This window comes from Centropristis striata, chromosome 22 (assembly GCF_030273125.1).
Source record: "Centropristis striata isolate RG_2023a ecotype Rhode Island chromosome 22, C.striata_1.0, whole genome shotgun sequence".
Classification (NCBI taxonomy): Eukaryota; Metazoa; Chordata; class Actinopteri; order Perciformes; family Serranidae; genus Centropristis; species Centropristis striata.
In genome coordinates, this window is record NC_081538.1 from 27,254,455 (window position 1) to 27,276,026 (window position 21,572).

Here is a 21,572-nt window from a genome sequence, read left to right on the forward strand (position 1 = left end):
ATTGTGAATTTTTTATTTAGAAAAATATTTAAAAATTAAAAATAAACCTTTCCTCGTGGATTTTGCACCAATTTTGCAAGGAAATATGCACAATCAAGACACTCAGAAGGCTGTTTCTTAAATTGATTAATATTAAACATTATTATACATTATCATACATACAATGTATAACACTGTAAATATATTCTAGGAGTGAACAAAATAATAATAAAAACGAAATAAATAGCTACTGTTGTATTTTTGGTTTGAGTCAATTGCTTAAAAGTGTAATAAATAAATAGCAAAATATATATATTTAAAGTTAGACTTAATGCTGAAAATTATTTGATGCAGTTGAATATTGCTTTTTTTCTTAGACAAAAACTTTATTAATGAATATTATATAATAACATTATTTAACATTATCATACATATTATGTAAAGCATTGTAAACCGATTCTCAATGTGAAAACAGAGAAATTAAAAATTGAATAAATAGCTACTAGTACGGTTTGTTTGTTAAATAAATAAATAAAAAATAAGAATAAATAAGAATTAAATAAATAGCATAAATGCTGCATGCTCAGTGCCAGCCAATTGCTCACCATTTTAATAAATAAAAATAAAATAAATAGCAAAAGTACTGCATGTTTAGTATCTGTAAATTGATGTCCATTAAAAAATAAAAATAAAATAAATAGTTCAATATATTTAGATTTAGAGTTTGACTCAATGCTGAAAACTCTGCAAATTATTTGATGTATAATATTTTAATATTGCTCTGTTTTCTTAGACAAAAACTTTATTAAAGAATATTAAATATATTATATATTATAATAAATAAATAAATAAAAAATAAGAATGAAATAAATAGCTTAAATGCTGTATATTCAGCATATGTCAATTGATGTCCATTAAAAAATAAAATAAATAGATAAATATTTATGTTTAGAGTTTGACTTAATACTGAAAACGTTGATGTTTAACATTTGAATATTTCTCTGTTTTCTTAGACAAAAACTTTATTAAACAATATTATAGAATAACATTATTTTTCATACTTATAATGCACATCATTATAACCCAGTTAACATTAAATAAATAGCTACTTGTACTGTATGTTTAGTATGAGTCAAGTCAGTATCTGTTAATTGATGTTCATTTAAAAAATAAATATTAAATATTTAGAGTTTGACTTAAGGCTGAAAACCCTGCAAATTATTATTATTATTATTATTATTACTATTATTATTATTATTATCATTATTCTTATTTTTGTTATTATTATTATTGTTATTATTATTATTATTATTATTATTATTATTATGTGTAACATTTGAACATTTCTCTGTTTTCTTAGGCAAAACTTTATGAAAGAATATTATATAATTACATTTTTAAACATTATCATACATATAGTGTATAGCATTGTAAACCAATTCTATAAGTGAAAAAATGTGAGAATAAAAAATAATTGGCTGACAGAGAATAAAAAAATTTTTTTTTAAAGTTTGACTTCATGTAGAAACATCTGCAAGTTATTTGATGTTTCACAGTGGAATATTTCTCTGTTGTCTGTTGTATCATCAGGAAATATTCAGTTTGAAGATGAAAAATGAAAAGACAGTGTTCATTGAGTGTGAGGTTGATCTCCAGCAGGGATTGTTCTGGTGGTTTGTGCCTCTAAATCATTTGCAGACAGAGTTCCCAGATATCGTGGGAGAAACAAGCCAGCAGGTCGATGAAACAACTAACTACTGCAGGGGTGTCAAACTCTGGCCCGCGGGCCAAATTTTGCCCGCAGTGTAATTTTATTTGGCCGGGAGGCAATACCAAATTGTTATATTATTATTGTAAATGAATGACATTGATGTGTTTTTTATTTGAAATTTGATTTTGCATGTCTGCACTATTTAGTTATATATTGTATGTTTATAAGCGTTGCTGGTTCCATATTTAATGTTTGGTATATATTAAAAGGTTTATTTGATCAATGTTGGCCCACGATTTTATTCAAGTTTTAAATTTTGGCCCATTGTGTATTTGAGTTTGACACCCCTGAACTACTGGATCCTTTGATCATATATACAGTAGATGCATACATTTAAAAAAAAAAACTAGGTAATTTGTAATTGAACATTTTTTTATTTAACTCTAAAGAAGCTGAACAAAACCAGCAGCCAACACAAATGAGTAAAATATGAAAAGATGAATGTGTCAACAAAATGGACAAGTTATAACATCAGATAAGAAAGAAATCTTCTTTAGGCCTTTTAATAAAAAAACGTGGCAAATTGTGACAAACTGATGTTTTTTTTGGCAAGTGTACTCTCAGCACTGCAGCTTCCTTTCATATTTATATGTTTATATGAAACAGTGAAGGAAAAATCATGCAGAACAGGTTTCACCATGAAGTTGAGGTAGTTTTTTAGATTTGCCCCAAGTTCACAAGCAAGATATCAGAGTTTAAGTGACGTTTCATTGCTCTTTTTCTTGTCATAAGTCAGAAATTTGGAGGTCCTTGTTGTCTGAAATGCAGCATTAAAGTGTTAGCAAGCAAATATCATAGCAGTAAACCAGTGGTGCAATGTACCTACAGTACATTTACTCAAGTACTATACTTGTGTATGATTTTGATTTCCATTTAATGTAACTTTATACTTCTACTTCACTACATTGTGAGGCAGATATTGTACTTTAACTCCACTACATTTAGCTGACAGCTTTAATTACTTTTCAGGTCCAGATTTGACATAAAAAACAAATTTAAATGATTGGACTTTTTATATATATAACTAAACGTCCTATTAGTATTAAGTGGTACAATGAGCCCTACCTTTACAAAATTAAAACACTGTTTACATCAATGCATCAATACAAATAATCTAATATATTTGGAATATATAAAACAATAATGGTAATAACTTTATTTACATAGCACCTTTTAAAAACAGCAGTTTACAAGGTGCTTCGACAGAGAGCAGTTAATCACAACAAGAATGATGCCATGAGGCTAAAATCAACTCTTACATTAAAAGAAAAACAAAAAACCCAATAAGAGACAGAGCAGGAACAATCACAAAATATTCTCAGATACACAGAAAATAAAAGTACATTTTAAGTACATTTGATGTTGATACTTGTGTACTTTATATCAGTAAATTGTGTTATTTCACAATGTGTACTTTTACTGAAGTAAGAGATCTGAATACTTCTTCCACCACTGCAGTAAACACAAAGCATCGCCAAAAACCGATGAGAATGTCATTAGTTTAGCAGGTGTTTGCTCATAAATCAAAGTGTTGGGGAAATTTAAATTTTGTCGTGATGATGGCACTACAGAGGGAAACTCATCCTGATGGGAGCATGAATGTCTGAACAAAATATGCACATACAAAAAAATACATTTTTCAGGTTCAAGACGAAAAACAAACTGCAAGAAGCAAAACAATGACTGTACATTGAAATCGGCTCCAGATAGCTTACTGTTAGATGAAAAGGCAACGTTTTGATCAGTGGCGGTTCTACACAGGGGCCTCCAGGGGCCACTGCCCCTGTGTAGAAGCCCTTGGCCCCTGCTGTGGCCCCTGTGTCAAATTAATAATTAAAATGATCAATTTATAACAACGAACGACAGAACAATCCTTACCTATTTTTTGTTCAAACACAAGGAACCCATAATGTGTACATTGTATAATAGTTTAATTGTGCAATAAAAGCTAAATATAAAGATCATTCTCACTGTACTGCACTTTCAAAATTAAAAAAATTAATTGTGCAAAAAATTAGATATGTCATTGTCGTACAAAAATAACTGTTAATGTTGGTAAGTCTCATTGCTTCAATCAATGTAGTTCTTCCAAATATGAGAATTTTAGCTAAAATAAAAGTTTGTGGCCCTCTGATTAAACACTGGCCCCTCCTTGGCCCCCACAGTAAAATTGGTCTAGAACCGCCACTGGTTTTGATCTCTAGGATCTTCTCATAATGGCTGAAAACTAAATGTAACAAACCTTAAAGTAGCAACATGTTTACCATTTAAGAATCAACCATGCTGTGAGCTTCTTTACAGAAAAAATCAGCTTTTATTACCTTGATTTCATGTCAGTTTCTCACTGTAGGACAAAGTATTACAGCGTCCCATAGAACCTGCTAATAAACTTAAAACATACACTTAAAACAACATTTTACTACACAATGAGTACTTTTATTTTAAGTGCTTTAAGTACATTTTGCTGATAAAACTTTTACCATCAGTATGGGCGAGTAGCTGCTCCACCTGCTGGTCGGCCAGCAGCAGAACCAGCTGCAGCATAAAAACAGGACCATGTGTCTTTAAAAAGTGATTAAATTCTGCTGTTTTCAGCTTTGTGGCAGTGACCTTTTCAGCAGATCAAAGAGGGTTTTTAAAGAGTTTATTGAGCTGAAGAACACTTCATCATTCACAAACATTCATCATTAAAAACATCTGGAGAGTTTTTACTGGACATGAAGAGGATGAAGAATTAGTTTACCAAGTGTCTCCAATCGATAGCACGCTGCTTGCATGCATTTTTTTGGCTTTCATGCCTCCCACACAAAATTTGACTTTCTGATCATGGGGAAATTTTTAGAAAGTCTTTAATGGTTTGAGTGTGACGTGGGGAGGCTTTGTTTACACTCTGAGACAGAGCTCTGTTTGTGCAAAGAAAGGAAATACTCTAATAAAAAGCCAAAGTACCTCAAAGTCTCTTTACACATGAGTTATATTGTCGGGTAAATATAAGGTTATGTATTATTATTACTGATTAAATAAAAACTTGAAAATATGCAATAGGTATTGAAAATGTTTGCACATTCTACTTTTGCACTAACCTTATTCTCACTATAAGTCAAAGTCTTGCATTATAATATAGAATATTCATGTAACACCGACACTGTACACATCTTCTGTGTGTATATGTGTAAATAAATAACTATGAATAGATTGTTTCATAAAATTTTTTTGTATTCTAATGTAATTTAAATATTTTTATACATTTCATTGTGCAACCCTGTGCAGTATAATAAAGTAAAAAAAATCCTTGAAGAACCTTGAATACTTTCTTGTTTTATCCCCAAGATCTTATGTTACATACATATTTGGGGTAAAGTAAAATAACCTAATCACAATAAAAGTGTTCTTTAAAAAAAAAGATAAATAAATAAATGAAAACATACATCAAGGAATAATAAAATATACAATGTAAAAATACTAACAATAATTTTAAAAAGATGATATTCATAACAATCATAATAAAGCATAAATAAATAAAAAGCAATATCAACAAGCAATATTGTACACATATTTCTCAAGAGATTAGATATCTTTCAAGCTTTTTTCGTTTTTTTTCAGTACTTTACAGAAAACTACATAAAATGTTATTTTATTTTGAAGAAACTGCAGAATTTTGGTCTTGTGAATACGATGTAAACTCCCCAAAACATCAATTTTCTTTTGCGCACAAAAACTTCTATGTCTAGACGTTAACTACAACTCCCAAGGTGCACTTCGTCGAGAAACGTCCAATCACAGAGCTCTAAATTATGCGACGTTACCGCTACCAGCGAGTGAGAAAACATAATTTACACCTTAAATAAAATATTTTTTAAATGTCTTATTTGTGTGTTTATTAAATATCGCATTGTTTTTTCGTTACAATAACGACTTTTTAAACTCACTAACGTTTCTGCTCGGATCCTGTCTGCCCCTGGTCTGCCCGTTTTGACATCTACCGAGCAGAGGAGGCTCATGGGTATTGTAGTTTTTTGACTCGTCCGCGATGCCAAAATCACTACAAATCTAAAGAAGGAGAACTACATTTCCCTAAATATGTACAGAGTGAAGCCTGCCATTTAAATTTTTTTCTCTTTTTCGGTTACTGTCCCTTTAAAAGCTGTCAAAGGTTTGTTGTCGGAAGTCTGTCCGTTAACTGAACGTCTCGGAGCTGCCCTGCCCTCCGAAACGTGTTTTAGGCGATATAACCATTAGGGGAAAGACACTTATTGTTGCCCGCCTCTGAAGAGAGAAATATACATTCGTCTGAACTGGAAGTAAAGTGTTAAATTAAGCTAACTTTCAGTTAAAGTAGGTGTAACGGTAGCTAACCCACGATGGCTGCGGAGATAGTTAACTGGTGAGTTTGTTTACATACAGCAGTCATTCACAATAACTATCTCATAAACAGGTTACATTTACATTTACACTCATTCCATGTTCCCTGGGTCAGAGCTGTGTTGCTCTAAATGGAAAAAAATGTGTGATATTGACGTTTTAATTGCAGTTTTAATGGTAAAAATCCGTCCAGCCACTGTGGAGAGGTCAACGTCTAAAGTAAAGTTTTGCTCACAAGTTTGAGGGCATAGGTGTCAATGAGAACAACATCACTGTCAAACTGTTGGTAAACATTTATGGACAAACATAGCTGAGAAGATAAAAACCCTTTGAAATGAACGTGTGATATTAGGATGGTGTTGAGCTGTTAGCTCCAGCTAACCTAGTTGGGAATGAATGAACTTTTTCATCATCTCAACGTCACACTATAATTGATTTCTCACTACAAGTCACGTTTCTTTCCTTCATTCCTTCATGTGTTGCAATGTTTCATATCTGGCTTTATAACTTAGGATATGTGGTGAAAAGTAATACACATAGAAGTTTGAGGTACTTTACTTGAGTATTTGCATTATATGCAACTTTCTATTACCTCTTCCAGTTTTCTACTTCTACTCCACTGGGAGCACAAACAGAGCTCTGTCTCAAAGCGCCTCACAAACACAAGTTTCAGTATGACTATCTCATCGGATTATTACATAAGATTTCCTAAAAAGATGCCTCTGGATCACAAAGTGCTTTTTGTGTGTGTGTGTGCGTGCGTGAAACGGAAACCGGAAATGTAACATGTTATTGATCAGTCACACTCGTTTAACTAATTCTTTATTACCATGCAACATACTGAGAATCAGTGAGGACCTTGGGATCATAGGACCCAGGGAACATAAGACTTTGGATCATAGGAGCTTTGGAACATAGAACCTTGTGAATGTAAGACCCAGAGAACATAGGCCCATGTGTTGATTGGACCCAGGGAACTTAAGATCCTGACAATAGACGTGTTTCCATTAGGTACTTTTCCCTCTAGTGAGCTGCTATGGGTGTGGCTTGGGAGAGAGGATCCGCCCAAGATCCACCCAACTCCTAGCCTGGGTATACCCATATTGCCTTGCACGCTCAAATTTAATTTCGAACCTCCATCCAGTCTGGCAACCAGAGCCGTTTCTTAGCCTTTGTGGCTAAGAAACGGCTCCAAGGGATCCAATCACAGAGCGGGGAGGGACGGCAAGACGATGACGTGTACTACTCGGCACTTGGAAGCTTGTAGTTTTCTTACGGATCCAACATGACTGCTGCAGACGCAAAACTCTCTTTAGCTGTAGATGGTGTTTTAAATAGTTTAGAGCGAAAGTTGAAAGGCGAAAGGTCTCTCGGCGGCTCCGCTGTCCCCCGGCTCATATTGAGATCACCGGTAGCGGGGCTATTAGCGCCGCTAGCGAATGCTTATCATCGGCGCTACCGCAACGCCGGTGATCTGGCTATGAGCCAGGGGACAGCGGAGCCGCCGAGAGACCCGCAGCAGCTTGTTTATTGCCCATAAAATCAGTGGATGTGTGTGGCTGAATGACATGAGGGGGAATACAGCGTGAAAATAAATAATCTTGCAGAAAGCGAGAACTGGAGAAGCAAAGCAGCAAGCAACACTCTCTCACAGACACACACACAACAAACATCCATTTCTGTAGCTCTACTACGTCATCTGGTATAACTGATCTGATTGGCTAAGAGCTACCTACAGACGCTTTGATAGACATTCTAAGCGCCCAATAAACGGCTCCGGAGGATCGTAAACCACACCTCCTCTATGGAGAAATGCATTGTTGGATGCCAGACTAGACCTCATTTGAGAATAGTCTGGTGTTAGCCAGGCTACCCAACTCCACCGGTTAGCGGCTCAGGTAGCAGTTTAGAAAGTATCTGCCTCGGTTAGGTACTTTTCTAAACCGCCACTGAGCAACTACTGAGCCGTCTAATATAGGATCTTGGGAACATACAACCTTGGTAACATATGACCTGGTAACATAGGACCATGGGACCATTAGGCGTGTTTCCACTGAGTACTTCTTGAGTGTATGGCTGAGTGTTTTGGCTAGGCCTACTAGTTAGTTCCCCTTGACCTCTGTTCCCATACAGGTACTTTTGTAGCGGTTAACCAGCGAATTTCCAATGTGACAACAGGACGACGCGGTAAGCAGTGTGTTCCCAAATTAGCAACTATTCAGACCTCTCTAGCGACTCTTTTTCAAGAAAAGCGCCTAGCAACAAATCTAGCGACTTTTTCTGGTGTTATTGGAGACTTTTGGAGACCACTAACGAGCGGCCCAGTCCTCCCGCAGCAGTCTCTCCCAACTGCAGTCACAGCAGGAGATGTTAACCCCTCAGTGTCTAGTCTGCACCAGTGTGCAAATGAATCATTTGCTACCCGAGGCAGGTCCTTTCTGAGCCGCAACCTGATCTGCTAACCTGTGAAGTTGGGTGGATCTTGGGCGGATCCTCTCTCCCAAGCCACGCCCATAGCGGTTCACTAGCGGGGAAAGTACCTAATGGAAACGCACCTATAAACCCTGGGAAGATAGGACCCTGGGAACATAAGATCATGGCAATCATGGCTTTTGGAAACTACAACCATAAGATAAGATTTTGAGAATATACAACCTTGGGAACATATAACTCTGGGGGACATTGAACCCTGTGAACATAGTAATGACCCCCAACACAAACAACTGTGTCGCATGGTAGTGGACCTCCTGACGTTGTGGTGGTATTTCAATGCAAACATGGCCAGTAAAATTCAACTATGACTAATAAAACGATATACACAAATGTGAAGATTGCACCCAAACTTAACATATGTGATTCTCTGTATTGTGTCAAATTGACATACCGACATAGCTGACCCTGTCTCTTGTCCTGCAGCTCTGTCAGTCTGTCGGCATGAACTCTTATGATGATGTACTGATGAAGGAATCTATCAAGATGATGACTGATATGATCGTGCTGTGTGTCACTTTGGCACTCTCCCTTTTCTTCTGGATCCTCTCCCTCACCATCAGCACGTATTATGGTGAGTGAATGTCAGTTTTTAGGTTTTGATTTCAGTGTAAGAGCCATTTCTATGGACGGTAACATCAAACCGTTTAAGATTATTCTAGAATGACAGTCAAATTAGGGCTGGGCGATATGGACCGAAACTCATTTCCTGGTATTTTAAGGCCAAATGGCGATAAACGATATATATTGGTATTTTAAACAAAATGCGCAAAGTGTTTAGTTTTAACTCAAGTAATCATCATCAACCTGTTTTATTTAAAGACTTAATCAAATTCCAAACCTTCCACCTTTTGAAATCCGAAACCGCCGTAACAAATAGTGGTCATAAGTTAAGGCTACATCAAAAGGTATAATATATTGGTATGGCGGTATTGACTGAACTACGTATCTCTTTCTAAAATATATCGGTGATATACCACCCAGGTCAAATCAATTCTCACTTTGTTCCATATTTTCTCAGAAATGAACACAAAATGATTACAGCTTCACAAACATCCTCATCAACATAATTTTTCATGGTTTTCTCCACAATGTACGTTACACCACAGTCTGGTATTTAACCAATAACACTGCCGAACAAGACAGTCATGGTGTAACTGGTGCTAGCAGCATGTTTTTTATGATATTTTTTATTGTCTGTATTAGAGGGGAAGCATCGTTAAGAGTTTTACAGTCGTTTCCCTTCTTCCCCTGCAGCCAAACCAAGCCCCTTCCACCGGGTACTTCTCCATCAGCTCATTTTAACCCCTGACATGACAAACCAAGCCAGTGTACAGTATAATATACATTACTGCTCCCCAGGAATCTCACGGCCATTATTGACAGAAACCAGCAGCATTCTGACCCAAAGATATTATATATTTATGCTGATAGGTTTAGTTTGATTATACATTTAGTGCAAAGATGCAGCCAAGAGCCAAAATGAACAAGCAAAAACAGATTTGATTTCACAGTCTGATACCAGTAAAGTTAACCCAAATGAAGGCCAAATTGAAAATATATTTATTTCAGGTATTTTTTTAAGATTTCAAGGGAATTTGTAGTTCTAAGATTTAAGGGAAACACCCTCACCAGATTTCTTGTGCGGCACTTTAGAAACCTCTAAAGTACGGCTGGGCGATATATCGATATAAAAAATATGTAGATATATTTTTAAATGTGATCTGGAATTAGACCATATCGCATATATCAATATATAGTTTTAATTTTTTTCTTTCTTTATATATAAATGCTGCTCTTACTAGGATTTGTCATATTTAGTTATTTTGTAATGTTAGTTATTCTCTACTAATTTTAATATATTTATTACTGAAATAGATTGGCCTATTTTATTTCATAAGATATTTTTATTTAAGATTTTTTTTATTTAAATGTGCACTTTATGGAGCTTTGATTTAAAAAAAAAAAAAAGGTACTCCTGTTATATAGTATTTATGTTCACTTAAATTAACAGTTTCAATAAAACTACTTGGGACATGTCATATTTGGCTTTGATTTTGACTGAATATTTGCTCTCGGTTTGCCATAAAAATATCGGGATATATATCGTATATCGATATTCAGCCAAAAATTTTGGTCCATATCGCCCAGCCCTACTCTAAAGCAATGCCTGGGGAAGACTTGGGAGTTCTTGTTTGGGACATAAACTGAGAGCCTGTCATTGACATTTGAAGTTGCTAGATGGAAATTCAGATGTAAAACTGGATGGAAAATATCTTTAGTATTGTGCCTGAAGTCAGGGAGCAGTATGAGAAGCATGTGTTAAACCTCCTGAACGATGGACAAAAGTGTCTTTTAGGTGGAAAGACTGAAGCGGTTTTGTGCCACTGTCAAGTGACCTCCTCATTAACTAAATGTGTGAAACCACCACAGCCCTCTCAGGTAGAGCAATGATCTGCTGATTATGGCGGACAGCGGTCTGAGTTCTTGTGTGTGTCTGTGTGCAGGAACGCTGCAGCCTGTGTCACCGTGGCGATGGCTGTTCTCAATCCTGGTTCCCTTGATGCTGACGGTCAGAGCGCTGAAGAGAGGCAGCCTGAGCCACTCAGGAGCCCTGGGAGGTGAGTCTGTGTTCTGGAGCTGCACCGAGGAATATTTCATGAGTGATGTGGAAAGATCTTGTAGTGATGAAACACAGAGAGTATTCAACCAACTCTGCAGTTCCTGTCAGCTCTATGAAGCATTTTAGTGTCTTTTAGCTCATTGTTTTGGTGTTCTGTCCCTCAATTTTTTACTGTTTTTAAAGTGTTGTGGCAAAATATAGAACTTAATTCCTCCTGAAATAATTGTTTTTCCCACAGAAGGTGCTTATAAGGACTATATCAAATATTGAAGATTTGAAGACAGGAATTAAATAAAAAGAATATGCCTCAGAGGACATTTATTTATGCTCTTATTCCACACAACATGCTCGATAACAGCGGAATCTCAAACAAGCATGTAAAAGAATCATATTGAGTAAATGAGCCCCCACATTTTAATATGAAACATTTCAATTTTTTTATCCCTCCTCTTATGTTGCGGGTCAAATTGACCCATTTCAAAGTTAGAAAATCTAAAAAAAAAAAATAGTTAAAAGTATTTTTTCATAAAAAGAAACATTTTAAAATTTAAAATAAAATTTTTAAAAAATCAATGTCATTTGAAATCATTGTATTTTATATGTAGATCTTTCCAATGTATATAAAAAAAAGTTTTTTTAAGTTGTAAAGTGAGAAATTGATCTGTGAGAGGTAAAGAACACCATTGCACTAAATATTGATTGAAATGGTAGTAATGGAGTTATTAATAAAATATAATATACATATGTATATTGGGATTTTTTTAGTTTCTGACACTTTTGGACGATTAAACATGCCTCAGGTTATTGCTGTTCCTGAAAAAACGAACAGGAGGGTTAACAAAAGTTGTTACTTTCTTCATCTTCTTCTTCTTCTTCTTGTTAAATCTCTAAATACATCTTTTGTTGTTTTTTTACTTCACATCATCATTTGATGAAATAGAATAATGAAAGGTTGAAACTTGAAGGGGTTTTCCAGACCATTTAAAATCATTTAGTTTTATTTATGTCTGTGGTTCTCCCGGTCCAGTTTGCAGGATAAAGCTTAACTTTTAACTGAGTTTTGTGGCCATAAAGGAGCCGTGATCCCATGATAGTCTCATAAGAAAGAAAATCCCTTATCAGCCACGTGCGCATCAGTGAAGTCGTCATTTGCCAAATCTTCTCAGGACTCTGAAAAATCCAAACCATTCATGGCTCTAACAGAAACAGTCTCCTGGCAGACTGAGTCCTGGGAAAAATGCTCCGTGAACTCATTCAGACCGCAGATTTTACTGGTTTCTACTTCACACACATCAGTCTCTGAAATTTTTTCTCCTTGGTCATCCTTATCAGAATAACTCAAGTAAATTTACAAACTCCAGATTCTAAAGATGTCATTCAGAAATTAAAGTTGTGGCTGTACTTATTTAGGGTTTTTCCACTACAGCCCAATACCCAGAATGAGGCGGGTCTCACTCTCCGAAACACCCCTAATTTGAATATGAGCCGACCGGAGCTGACTTTTGACAGGACTTTTTTTAACCCGGTAGAAGAGCAGAAGATGATCGTTTTTCCCCCCCTGATAAAAGCCTGGTTGCTGATTGGATAGATCGCTAAGCAGGATGTGTTGTAGTACTCGACGCGCCATTTGTAAAAGCCGGCGAAGCAGTGTTGCCAACTTAGCAACTTTGTTGCTATATTTAGCGACTTTTCAGACCCCCTTAGTGACTTTTTTTTTTTTTTAAAGCGACTAGCGACAAATCCAGCGACTTTTTCTGGTATTATTGGAGACTTTTGGAGACTCGTTCTTACTCTTCTTAATGAGCCGCGGGGGCCGGTGGCTCTTCTTAACGAGCCGCTGGCCCCCGCCGGTAAGAACGAGTCGAATCGGCACAGTCCTCCTGCAGCAGTCTCTCCCAGCTGCAGCGCCAGAGGGGATGTTAACCTCTTAGCGTCCAGTCTGCAAATTGCTAACAGGCTAACAGTTACATACATACTAGAGCATAATATAGCCAGAAATGACAAAAAAACATCATATTATGGGATATCCAAAAATGACAACCAGAAAAAAAAAATACTGAAGCATGTTGATTTTTTTTTTCCAAAATTGTCAAATTTTTAAAATGCCTAAAAGTGCTTAAAATGAGTCAATACATGTATGTTGATACATATTAGAGCATAAGTCCAGAAATGACAAAAAAAAAACACCATATTATGGGATATAGAAAAATGACCCCCTCAAAAAAAAGTCGTACTATAGCATGTCGATTTTTGAGCATAATATGGCATAAGGACTCTGGTGGCTTTGAAGGGAGCATCAGTAGATTTTCTTCCTTTTAATTTGACATGAAGATGATCTTTGCTTGGAGCCTTCTGGGTCACATTTTCTCCATTAAGGCTCCGTTTCAGTGAACAAACGATTAGTTTATTTTAAATGTTACTATCAAGTCCTTTTCAACAATTCACCTCCTCAGGACAGAATGCACACTTGTTTGCAAAATTCCCAAAATGAATCAATTCGATGTCGATAAAAAACCAAAATCACATCAAATTATCTCTTGAGTGTAGGAGATCATTTGAGAAAAAAGTAGAAAAGTCCCTAAAGCCCTAATGTCCTGGTGAAACACTTAGTTTACTGTGGAGAATTCCCTGAAATGATTTGGGGTTTTTTTCTCAGCTCTCCTTGTAGGTTTTGTGTTGACGATGGCCAACTACAGCTTCTTCTCCTCTCTGCTCGCCTTCTTCATCACCTCCTCCAAACTGACCCGCTGGGGAGGAGCGCAGAAGAAGAAAATAGACGCAGAATACAAAGAAGGTGAGACACTTCAGGCAAAAACATCGTTTTTCATGCACTGGTCAATTTTGAGGTTTTGGGCTATTTTTCTTGAATAGTGGAAATAAAACATCCAAAACTAACATTTCGGTGTATGTTTTACCATATTTTGTCGATTTCCCACTGTCCTGCACAATATTTTGTGTTTTACATGTTGTTGCTGTGAATTAGATTCAATATTTCTTCTTTCGATTGTAATTTCCATTAAGGATGTATAAAAACCTTTTAAAGGCCGTTTTCTCTAAATGGGTTTTTTCTCATAAATCTCATGCCTCATTTGCATATCTAAACATAAAATTTCATAAAACTTGTAATACAAAAAAATATGTCTTAATGTAAATAACAAACTGGGGAAGTTTCATGGTGATATCTATAAGTTTAAAAAAATTACCCTATTCACTTGTAGAATGTATAAAAACCTTTAAAGGCCGTTTTCTCAAAATGAGTTTTTTCTCATAAATCACAACGTTAGCTCAACTTAAAGACACCAAAATGACCAGTTTTATTCCTTACTATATTCTGAAGGTTTTAACAGTTTGTCTATATTTCATTCATAACCTGATTTATACAACTTTATAAGGCTTTTGACAGTATTTCCTGATTTATGAAATGACTTCCTCCTGAAGTAAACTTTGAATCTAATATACCATCAAAATAAAATAATAACTTTTGAAATAATTTCCTTTATTCAATGTTCGGATTTACGTCCTGGAAATATATGCAAATTTATCGAGTTCACGCCTAATTTGTATATCTAAACATAACATTTCATAAAACTTGTCATGCAAAAAAATATTATCTTAATCTAAAAAACAAACTGTTGAAGTTTCATGATGATATCTATAAGTTTTATAAGCTTTAAGTTTTAAATTACCTATTCATCTGTAGTGTCTCCCCTTAAATTTTAAGATTTTTTTTTTTCCTTCACTATTCCCATTGTTAAGTCTTTAAATTTGTTTTAATTGAAGTTGTATGTACTGTATATTATATGTCGGACCCCAGGAAGAATAGCTGCAGTTGTGCTGCAGCTAATGGGGATCCAAATAAAACAATAAACAATAAATATAAATGTATTAACGTTTGTGTTTGTGTTCAGGGGGCCAGAGGAACTGGGTCCAGGTCTTCTGTAACGGAGGAGTTCCCACAGAGCTGGCACTGCTTTATATGATAGAGGTACATTTTTACTTATTATGCATGCAAACAAACCATCAGAAAACACAAAATAGAAACCTGCTAATAATCAGAAACAGTTTTATTATATGCAAATGTTTATTTCCCCTCAGTATTCAATGATAAGTCTTGAACATGGCGGTTGTGTTTCAGGTGGGTCCAGGTGAGATCCCCATTGACTTCAGCAAACAGTACTCGGCCTCCTGGATGTGCCTGTCACTGCTGGGCGCCATGGCGTGCAGCGCCGGGGACACCTGGGCCTCAGAGGTGGGGCCCGTCCTCAGCCAATCACAGCCCAGACTCATCACAACCTGGAAGGAAGTCCCAGCAGGTGAGAAGCTGAAGGGAGTCGGTGGTTTTTACCGCTACAGTCCCCCACCTCATGTCCATTCTGTCTAGAGCAGCATGTATGTATGAACTGTTGGAGTTAAATTAATCTTTTTTTTATTTTTATTTAACTTTAATTTAAACTATGGATCGGCATTTGGAAGAAACCTGCCTCGATTATCTATAACAGGGGTGTCAAACTCAAATACACAATGGGCCAAAATTTAAAACTTGAATAAAATCGCGGGCCAACATTGAACAAATAAACCTTTCAATATATACCAAACATGTTTTGCTTTAACATTAAATATGGAACCAGCAACGCTTATAAACATACAATATATAACTAAATAGTGCAGACATGCAAAATCAAATTTCAAATAAAAAACACATCAATGTCATTAATTTATTAAATAAAAATTCAATAAAAATCGTATGCCTCTTTTCTATTTGCATCCTTCTGATTTAAATATCAAAATAAACTTTTTCAACAGGTTAATAAATTCTGCCTTTCTTTTCTCCATTTTTGGGAAGGGGTAGCTCGGAGACAGCTCTAGCTTGAGGTTGCTATGACAACTGTCACAGAGGAGTGTGTTTCTGGGTCCTGTCCTGATTGACGCGCCAAAACAACAGCAGGCCATTGTGGGATTTGTAGTATTAGCGGTAAATGCGCCGTATAATACCGGCCAAATTTGGCCCGCGGGCCAGAGTTTGACACCCCTGATCTATAACGTTAACGATCAATTAATCCATTAATCGCTGCATTCATATGTTAATTAAATCTAAATAATGAAGTTATCAGGATTCAACACATTTTGATATGTATATGTAAACATCTTACTGCTTATTGAAATGCTTGTTTTGTATCAAACCCCTTTTCAGCTTTTCATTTCTTCATGAACGTTTTAGGGAATTTTTGGTCATGAGAATTTGCCTCATGGAAATTTAACGGGAAAAATGTGTATAAATTAGCCTCCAGCTGTAGTTAAATGCTTCTTTAATACATTACAGAGCAGACTGAGTGGCAACAAAGTGACAACAAAGGAGTCCACTTTCACTAGTCAAACCTACTGTGTGTAATTCATTTTTCTCAGTTTATGATATCAGTCAGTTGACCTAAACCTACTAGACACGTGTATGAATGTAAACAGAAGCTGCTCTTCGTTCTGTGACAGATCGAGGAGGTGAAAGTTTAAGAACACACACAGTTTCTTTGTGTTGAGTGTCAGCTGGAAACTGTTTATTCAGGAAATTCCTAGAATCAAGATAACATTTCCTCCAAGTTCTGGCTATACAAGTAAATAAGCGGTGTAGAGGCCGCTTGATTTAATTTATTTTCTGAGGCGCTTGTGGGTGGGGATAAAGGGGACGGCGGACGCAGCCTGAGAGTGAAGCACAGGTGATTTAAGTTGAGTACTGATTAGTTGAGGTTTTGTGTTCAGAATCAGCGGGAGCGTCACGCCACATCTTTTGATCGTGAGTGAAAACAATGTTAAAGATATGAAGAAATATATGAAATAAAAGAAATGACTGAGACGGAAGCATTGCTTGTTGGTTTGTGGACACGCATCGGAGATCAGACCCCCGCTGATAAGTGTCACTTAATTTGTTTTGATCGTGCCACTACAGTAAAATCAAAAGATTACGTGAAGATCAACTGTTGCATTGAATGGAAATCCAGTGGATCAAACACGCCATAAGAGTGAAAGCCGTGATTTGTGCCCTCGTAATGAATTAATGAATGGATTGATTTGAGTGTGAAACATGACGGATGAAAGCGCCGGTGATACTGGCCTCGCGGAGAAAGACGAGGATGATAAGTTGTATGATGACATCGGTGCAAGGAGAACAAAGTTAAGGCAGCTCACCCTAAAATCAAACCAGATCGATGATCTCATGGGAAAGGAGGCGGACTATCGAGACATAAAACTAAAGATGAAGGATTTCAATGCTGTGTTTGAGACGTTCAAGGCGCTCAACAAATCTGTTCAACAGCGTTTAAATCCGGAGGAATTGCGCGCTGACCAGGAGCAATGGTTTCAGCCAAAGTTAAAGAGATTTGAGGAATTCATTCAAAAAGTATTAATGTGGTGCAAAGATGCCAAGGCAAAACCCCGCAGCAACGGGGCGGCTGAAGAGGAGGATGAATTATCCCCGCTGGACAGTGTGTCAAACGTGTCAAAACAAGGATCATCAACGTCACGCAGTGCGCGCTCTGGCACGTCATCAGCGTCCTCCGCGCGCATCAAAGAGGAAACAAGGAGAGCAGCCTTGGTGGCAAAGGCAGCCGCATTGAGACAAAAGCAAGCACTGGCATTAAAGGAGGCACAGCTTGCAGCTGAAAAGGAGGAGCTAAGGATTCAAACTGCCCTGGCAGTGTCTAATGCAAAGATTAAAGTGTATGAAGAATATGATGTTTCTGAACCAATTGATGGGATGAATGAATATCTTGATGAAGCAGTTGTTTCACATGTTCAAAAGGGTGTTGATGTGCAAAAGGTGACAATGCCACCCACATATCCCAGCCAGGTGACAATGCCCCCCACATATCCTAGGCAGCCTCCAGTCTCATCACTGGGAGCCAAACCCAAGATTAAAGGGCCAATCATGATGCAGGAGCCCAACACTGGTCGTCAACGAATAATAAATCATGACAATGAATTATATGATGTTATAAAGAAGCAGACAGATATAACAGAATTGCTTGTCAAACAACAACAGTCAACTCGTTTACCTTATCGTGATGTGCCTGTGTTTTGTGGTGACCCGCTTGACTTCAGATCTTTTTTGAAGGCATTTGAACATGTTATTGACTCGAAGACTGATAACAATGCAGATAAACTCTTCTTCTTGGAGCAGTTTACTAAAGGTGAGCCACACGACCTGGTGAAAAGTTGCCAACATATGCCTTCCAGCCGGGGTTATAGAGAAGCGGTGCGCCTCCTGGAGGACCGCTATGGAAACCCACTTAAGATTGCAACAGCGTTGGTTGGTAAACTGCTAAACTGGCCGCAGATTAAATCTGAGGATGCCAAGACCCTCCACAGTTTTTCCCTTTTTCTTGTGACCTGCATGAATGCCTTGGGAGATGTTGACTATATGGAGGAACTGGATAACCCAGCCAACATGAGAGTGGTTATTGCAAAACTCCCATATAAAATGAGAGAAAAATGGAGAGCTGTTGCCTTTGACATCACAGAGAGAAAGCAATGTCGGGTAAAATTTGTGGATCTGGTAACTTTTGTGGACAAAGAGGCAAGAATAGCAAATGACCCCCTCTTTGGCGACCTGCATGGAATAGCAGGTGAAGAAAAAGAAAGAAAAAGCCCCATTGCTGTAAAAATGTCAAGGAAGGAAAATCCAAGAGGCAGTAGTTTTGCCACCAGCGTGTCATTGCGCAGTGAAGCTGTCAATTCAAGCAACAGGCCCACTACATCGCACAACAACGCTGCCCTCACCAGGCCATGTCTGTATTGGAGGAAAAATCACACAATGGCTGAGTGTCACCAAATCCTAGAAAAATCACACAAAGAAAAGCTGGACTTTTTACGAAAGAATGGCATATGTTTTGGCTGTCTATTGAAGGGGCATCTTAGCAAACATTGCAGCAGAAGAATGACGTGTCAGGTGTGCTCACAAAAACACCCAAGCTTGTTGCACATTCATAAAGATGGAAATGTTACAAAGCAAACTAACACAAGCTGTCAAACTGAATTCACTGAACAACAAACAATCAGAAGTGCTCTTGTGGGTCTGGATGAGGAGGCATCTCTTGCTACTGGGGCCGGAGACAGCTGCATCCTGGCAATTCTTCCAGTGTATGTCAAAGCAAAACTGGGGACAAAGATTGTGAAGACCTATGCATTTATCGATCCGGGGAGCTCCGGAACCTTTTGTACTGATGCACTGGTCAAGCAGCTTAACCTGCATGGTAAAGGAACAGAGATAGTTTTAAGCACCATGAACTCAACCAAGTGTGTAAAGGGCTGTCTTGTAAGAAACTTGGAAGTTTGTGGGATCAATGAGGACAAATACGTAACTCTCTCAAAGGTGTTTGTACAAAAGAGGATTCCAGTTGGAAAGAAAAACATCCCTCAACAAAAGGACATTAACGAGTGGTCTTACCTTAGAGACGTGAAATTACCACACATCGATGCTGATGTAGGACTCCTTATTGGCAATGACACTCCTGAAGTTTTTGAACCTTGGAGTGTGATTCACAGTCGCAACAAGGGACCGTATGCTGTCAAAACAATCCTGGGATGGACAGTCAATGGACCAATCAGAGCGCATGTGGAAAGAGAACAGCAAGCTGTCACAGTTAACCGGATAGCAATAGAAATCATAGAGAAGATGCTGTTGCAGCAGTACAACATAGACTTTCCAGAACGCAGCCGTGATGAAAAAATGGAAATGTCAATCGAAGACAAAAGATTCATGGAATCAGTTTCAAAGTCTGTGGAATTCAAGGAGGGACACTACTACATTGAGCTACCAATGAAAGACTCAGAGATAAAGATGCCGAACAATCGAGACGCAGCTATCCAGCGTGCACTCGCCCTTAAGAAAAGGCTCAGCAGGAATCCTGACTTTCACAGAGAGTATTCGAACTGCATGGCAGACATGTTAAATAAAGGATACGCAGTCAAACTCCCAGAAACACAGTTAAAGGGGCAGGTTGGCGCAGATTGGTATATACCACACCATGGTGTATACCATCCACGGAAGAAAAAACTTCGTGTTGTGTTTGACTGTGCTGCTAGTTACCAAGGGGTGTCTCTTAACCAAAGGCTGCTCCAAGGCCCAGACTTAACTAACACACTTATAGGTGTGCTGACTCGATTCAGAGAAGAAAGTGTGGCCATGATGGCCGACATAGAGGCCATGTACCACCAAGTGAGAGTCCCAGAGAAGGACACTGACCTTCTGCGCTTTTTCTGGTGGCCAGATGGAGACCTGTCTCGAGAGATGGCTGAGCACAAGGTAGTAGTTCATCTTTTCGGAGCCACCTCATCTGCCAGCTGTGCGAACTTTGCCTTGCGCAAAACTGCAGAGGACAACAGGACAAGGTCATCATCAGAAGCTGTGGAAACGATAATGAGAAACTTCTATGTTGACGACTGCCTAAAGTCAGTTAGCAGCGAGAAGGCTGCCATCGCATTAAGAAAGGAGCTCACAACACTATGCGCTGCTGGAGGCTTCAAACTGTCTAGATGGACAAGTAGCAGTCGTGCACTTTTGAAATCGGTGCCGGAAAATGACAGAGCAAAGGAGGTGAAAGCATTGGACCTTGTTAAAGATGCTCTTCCCATAGAAAGAGCTTTGGGTGTGTTGTGGTGTGAAAACTCAGACACTTTCAGATTCAAAGTTTCCATGAAAGAGAAGCCAAACACAAGAAGAGCAGTCCTTTCTACAGTCAGCTCCATATACGACCCTCTTGGGTTTCTTGCCCCTGTCATACTCCCTGCCAAATCCATTCTGCAAAGGCTGTGCAAAGAAAAAATCACCTGGGATGAAGAAATCCCTCAGCACCTATTACATGATTGGGGAAACTGGGTGAACCAATTGCCTCAAATATCCAACTTCCAAATAGCAAGGTGCATCAAGCCTAGGGATTTTGGTCCAGTTGCCACAGCCCAGCTCAATCACTTTTCAGACGCCAGTGAGAGTGGCTATGGGACAGTGTCATACCTGAAGCTGACAAACAAGAACGGCCATGTTCACTGCGCCTTTGTGATGGGTAAGGCCAGAGTAGCCCCGCTGAAGCAAACCACCATCCCACGCTTAGAGCTCACTGCAGCAGCGATGGCCGTAAACATGGACAAAGTGTTGAAAAGGGAGCTCCAGTGGGACCTCCAAGCCTCAGCTTTTTGGACAGATAGCACAGCTGTGCTAAAATACATCACGAATGAAGCATTGAGGCTGAAAACCTTCGTGGCCAATAGAATTGCCATCATTAAGGAGGCCACAAATGTGGAACAGTGGAACTTCATAAACACCTCTGAAAAGCCAGCTGATTGTGCCTCACGGGGACTCAC

General features: G+C 37.9%; 1 protein-coding gene across 3 annotated transcripts in view; it reads left to right on the plus strand.

The window, feature by feature from the left end:
* Positions 1–21,572, plus strand: part of tmem19 (transmembrane protein 19) — a 37,548-nt gene that overhangs the window by 9,679 nt on the left and 6,297 nt on the right. For 2 of the 3 annotated variants that reach the window (XM_059325873.1, XM_059325874.1), the window contains 5 exons: positions 9,029–9,176; positions 11,110–11,223; positions 13,882–14,019; positions 15,134–15,210; positions 15,361–15,538. In XM_059325873.1, coding sequence (XP_059181856.1) covers positions 9,047–9,176; positions 11,110–11,223; positions 13,882–14,019; positions 15,134–15,210; positions 15,361–15,538 — 637 coding nt within the window. In that variant the 5' untranslated portion in view covers positions 9,029–9,046. Of the gene's footprint in view, positions 1–5,912; positions 6,135–9,028; positions 9,177–11,109; positions 11,224–13,881; positions 14,020–15,133; positions 15,211–15,360; positions 15,539–21,572 lie in introns of those variants that run through there. The other variant, XM_059325872.1, reaches the window with a different exon arrangement.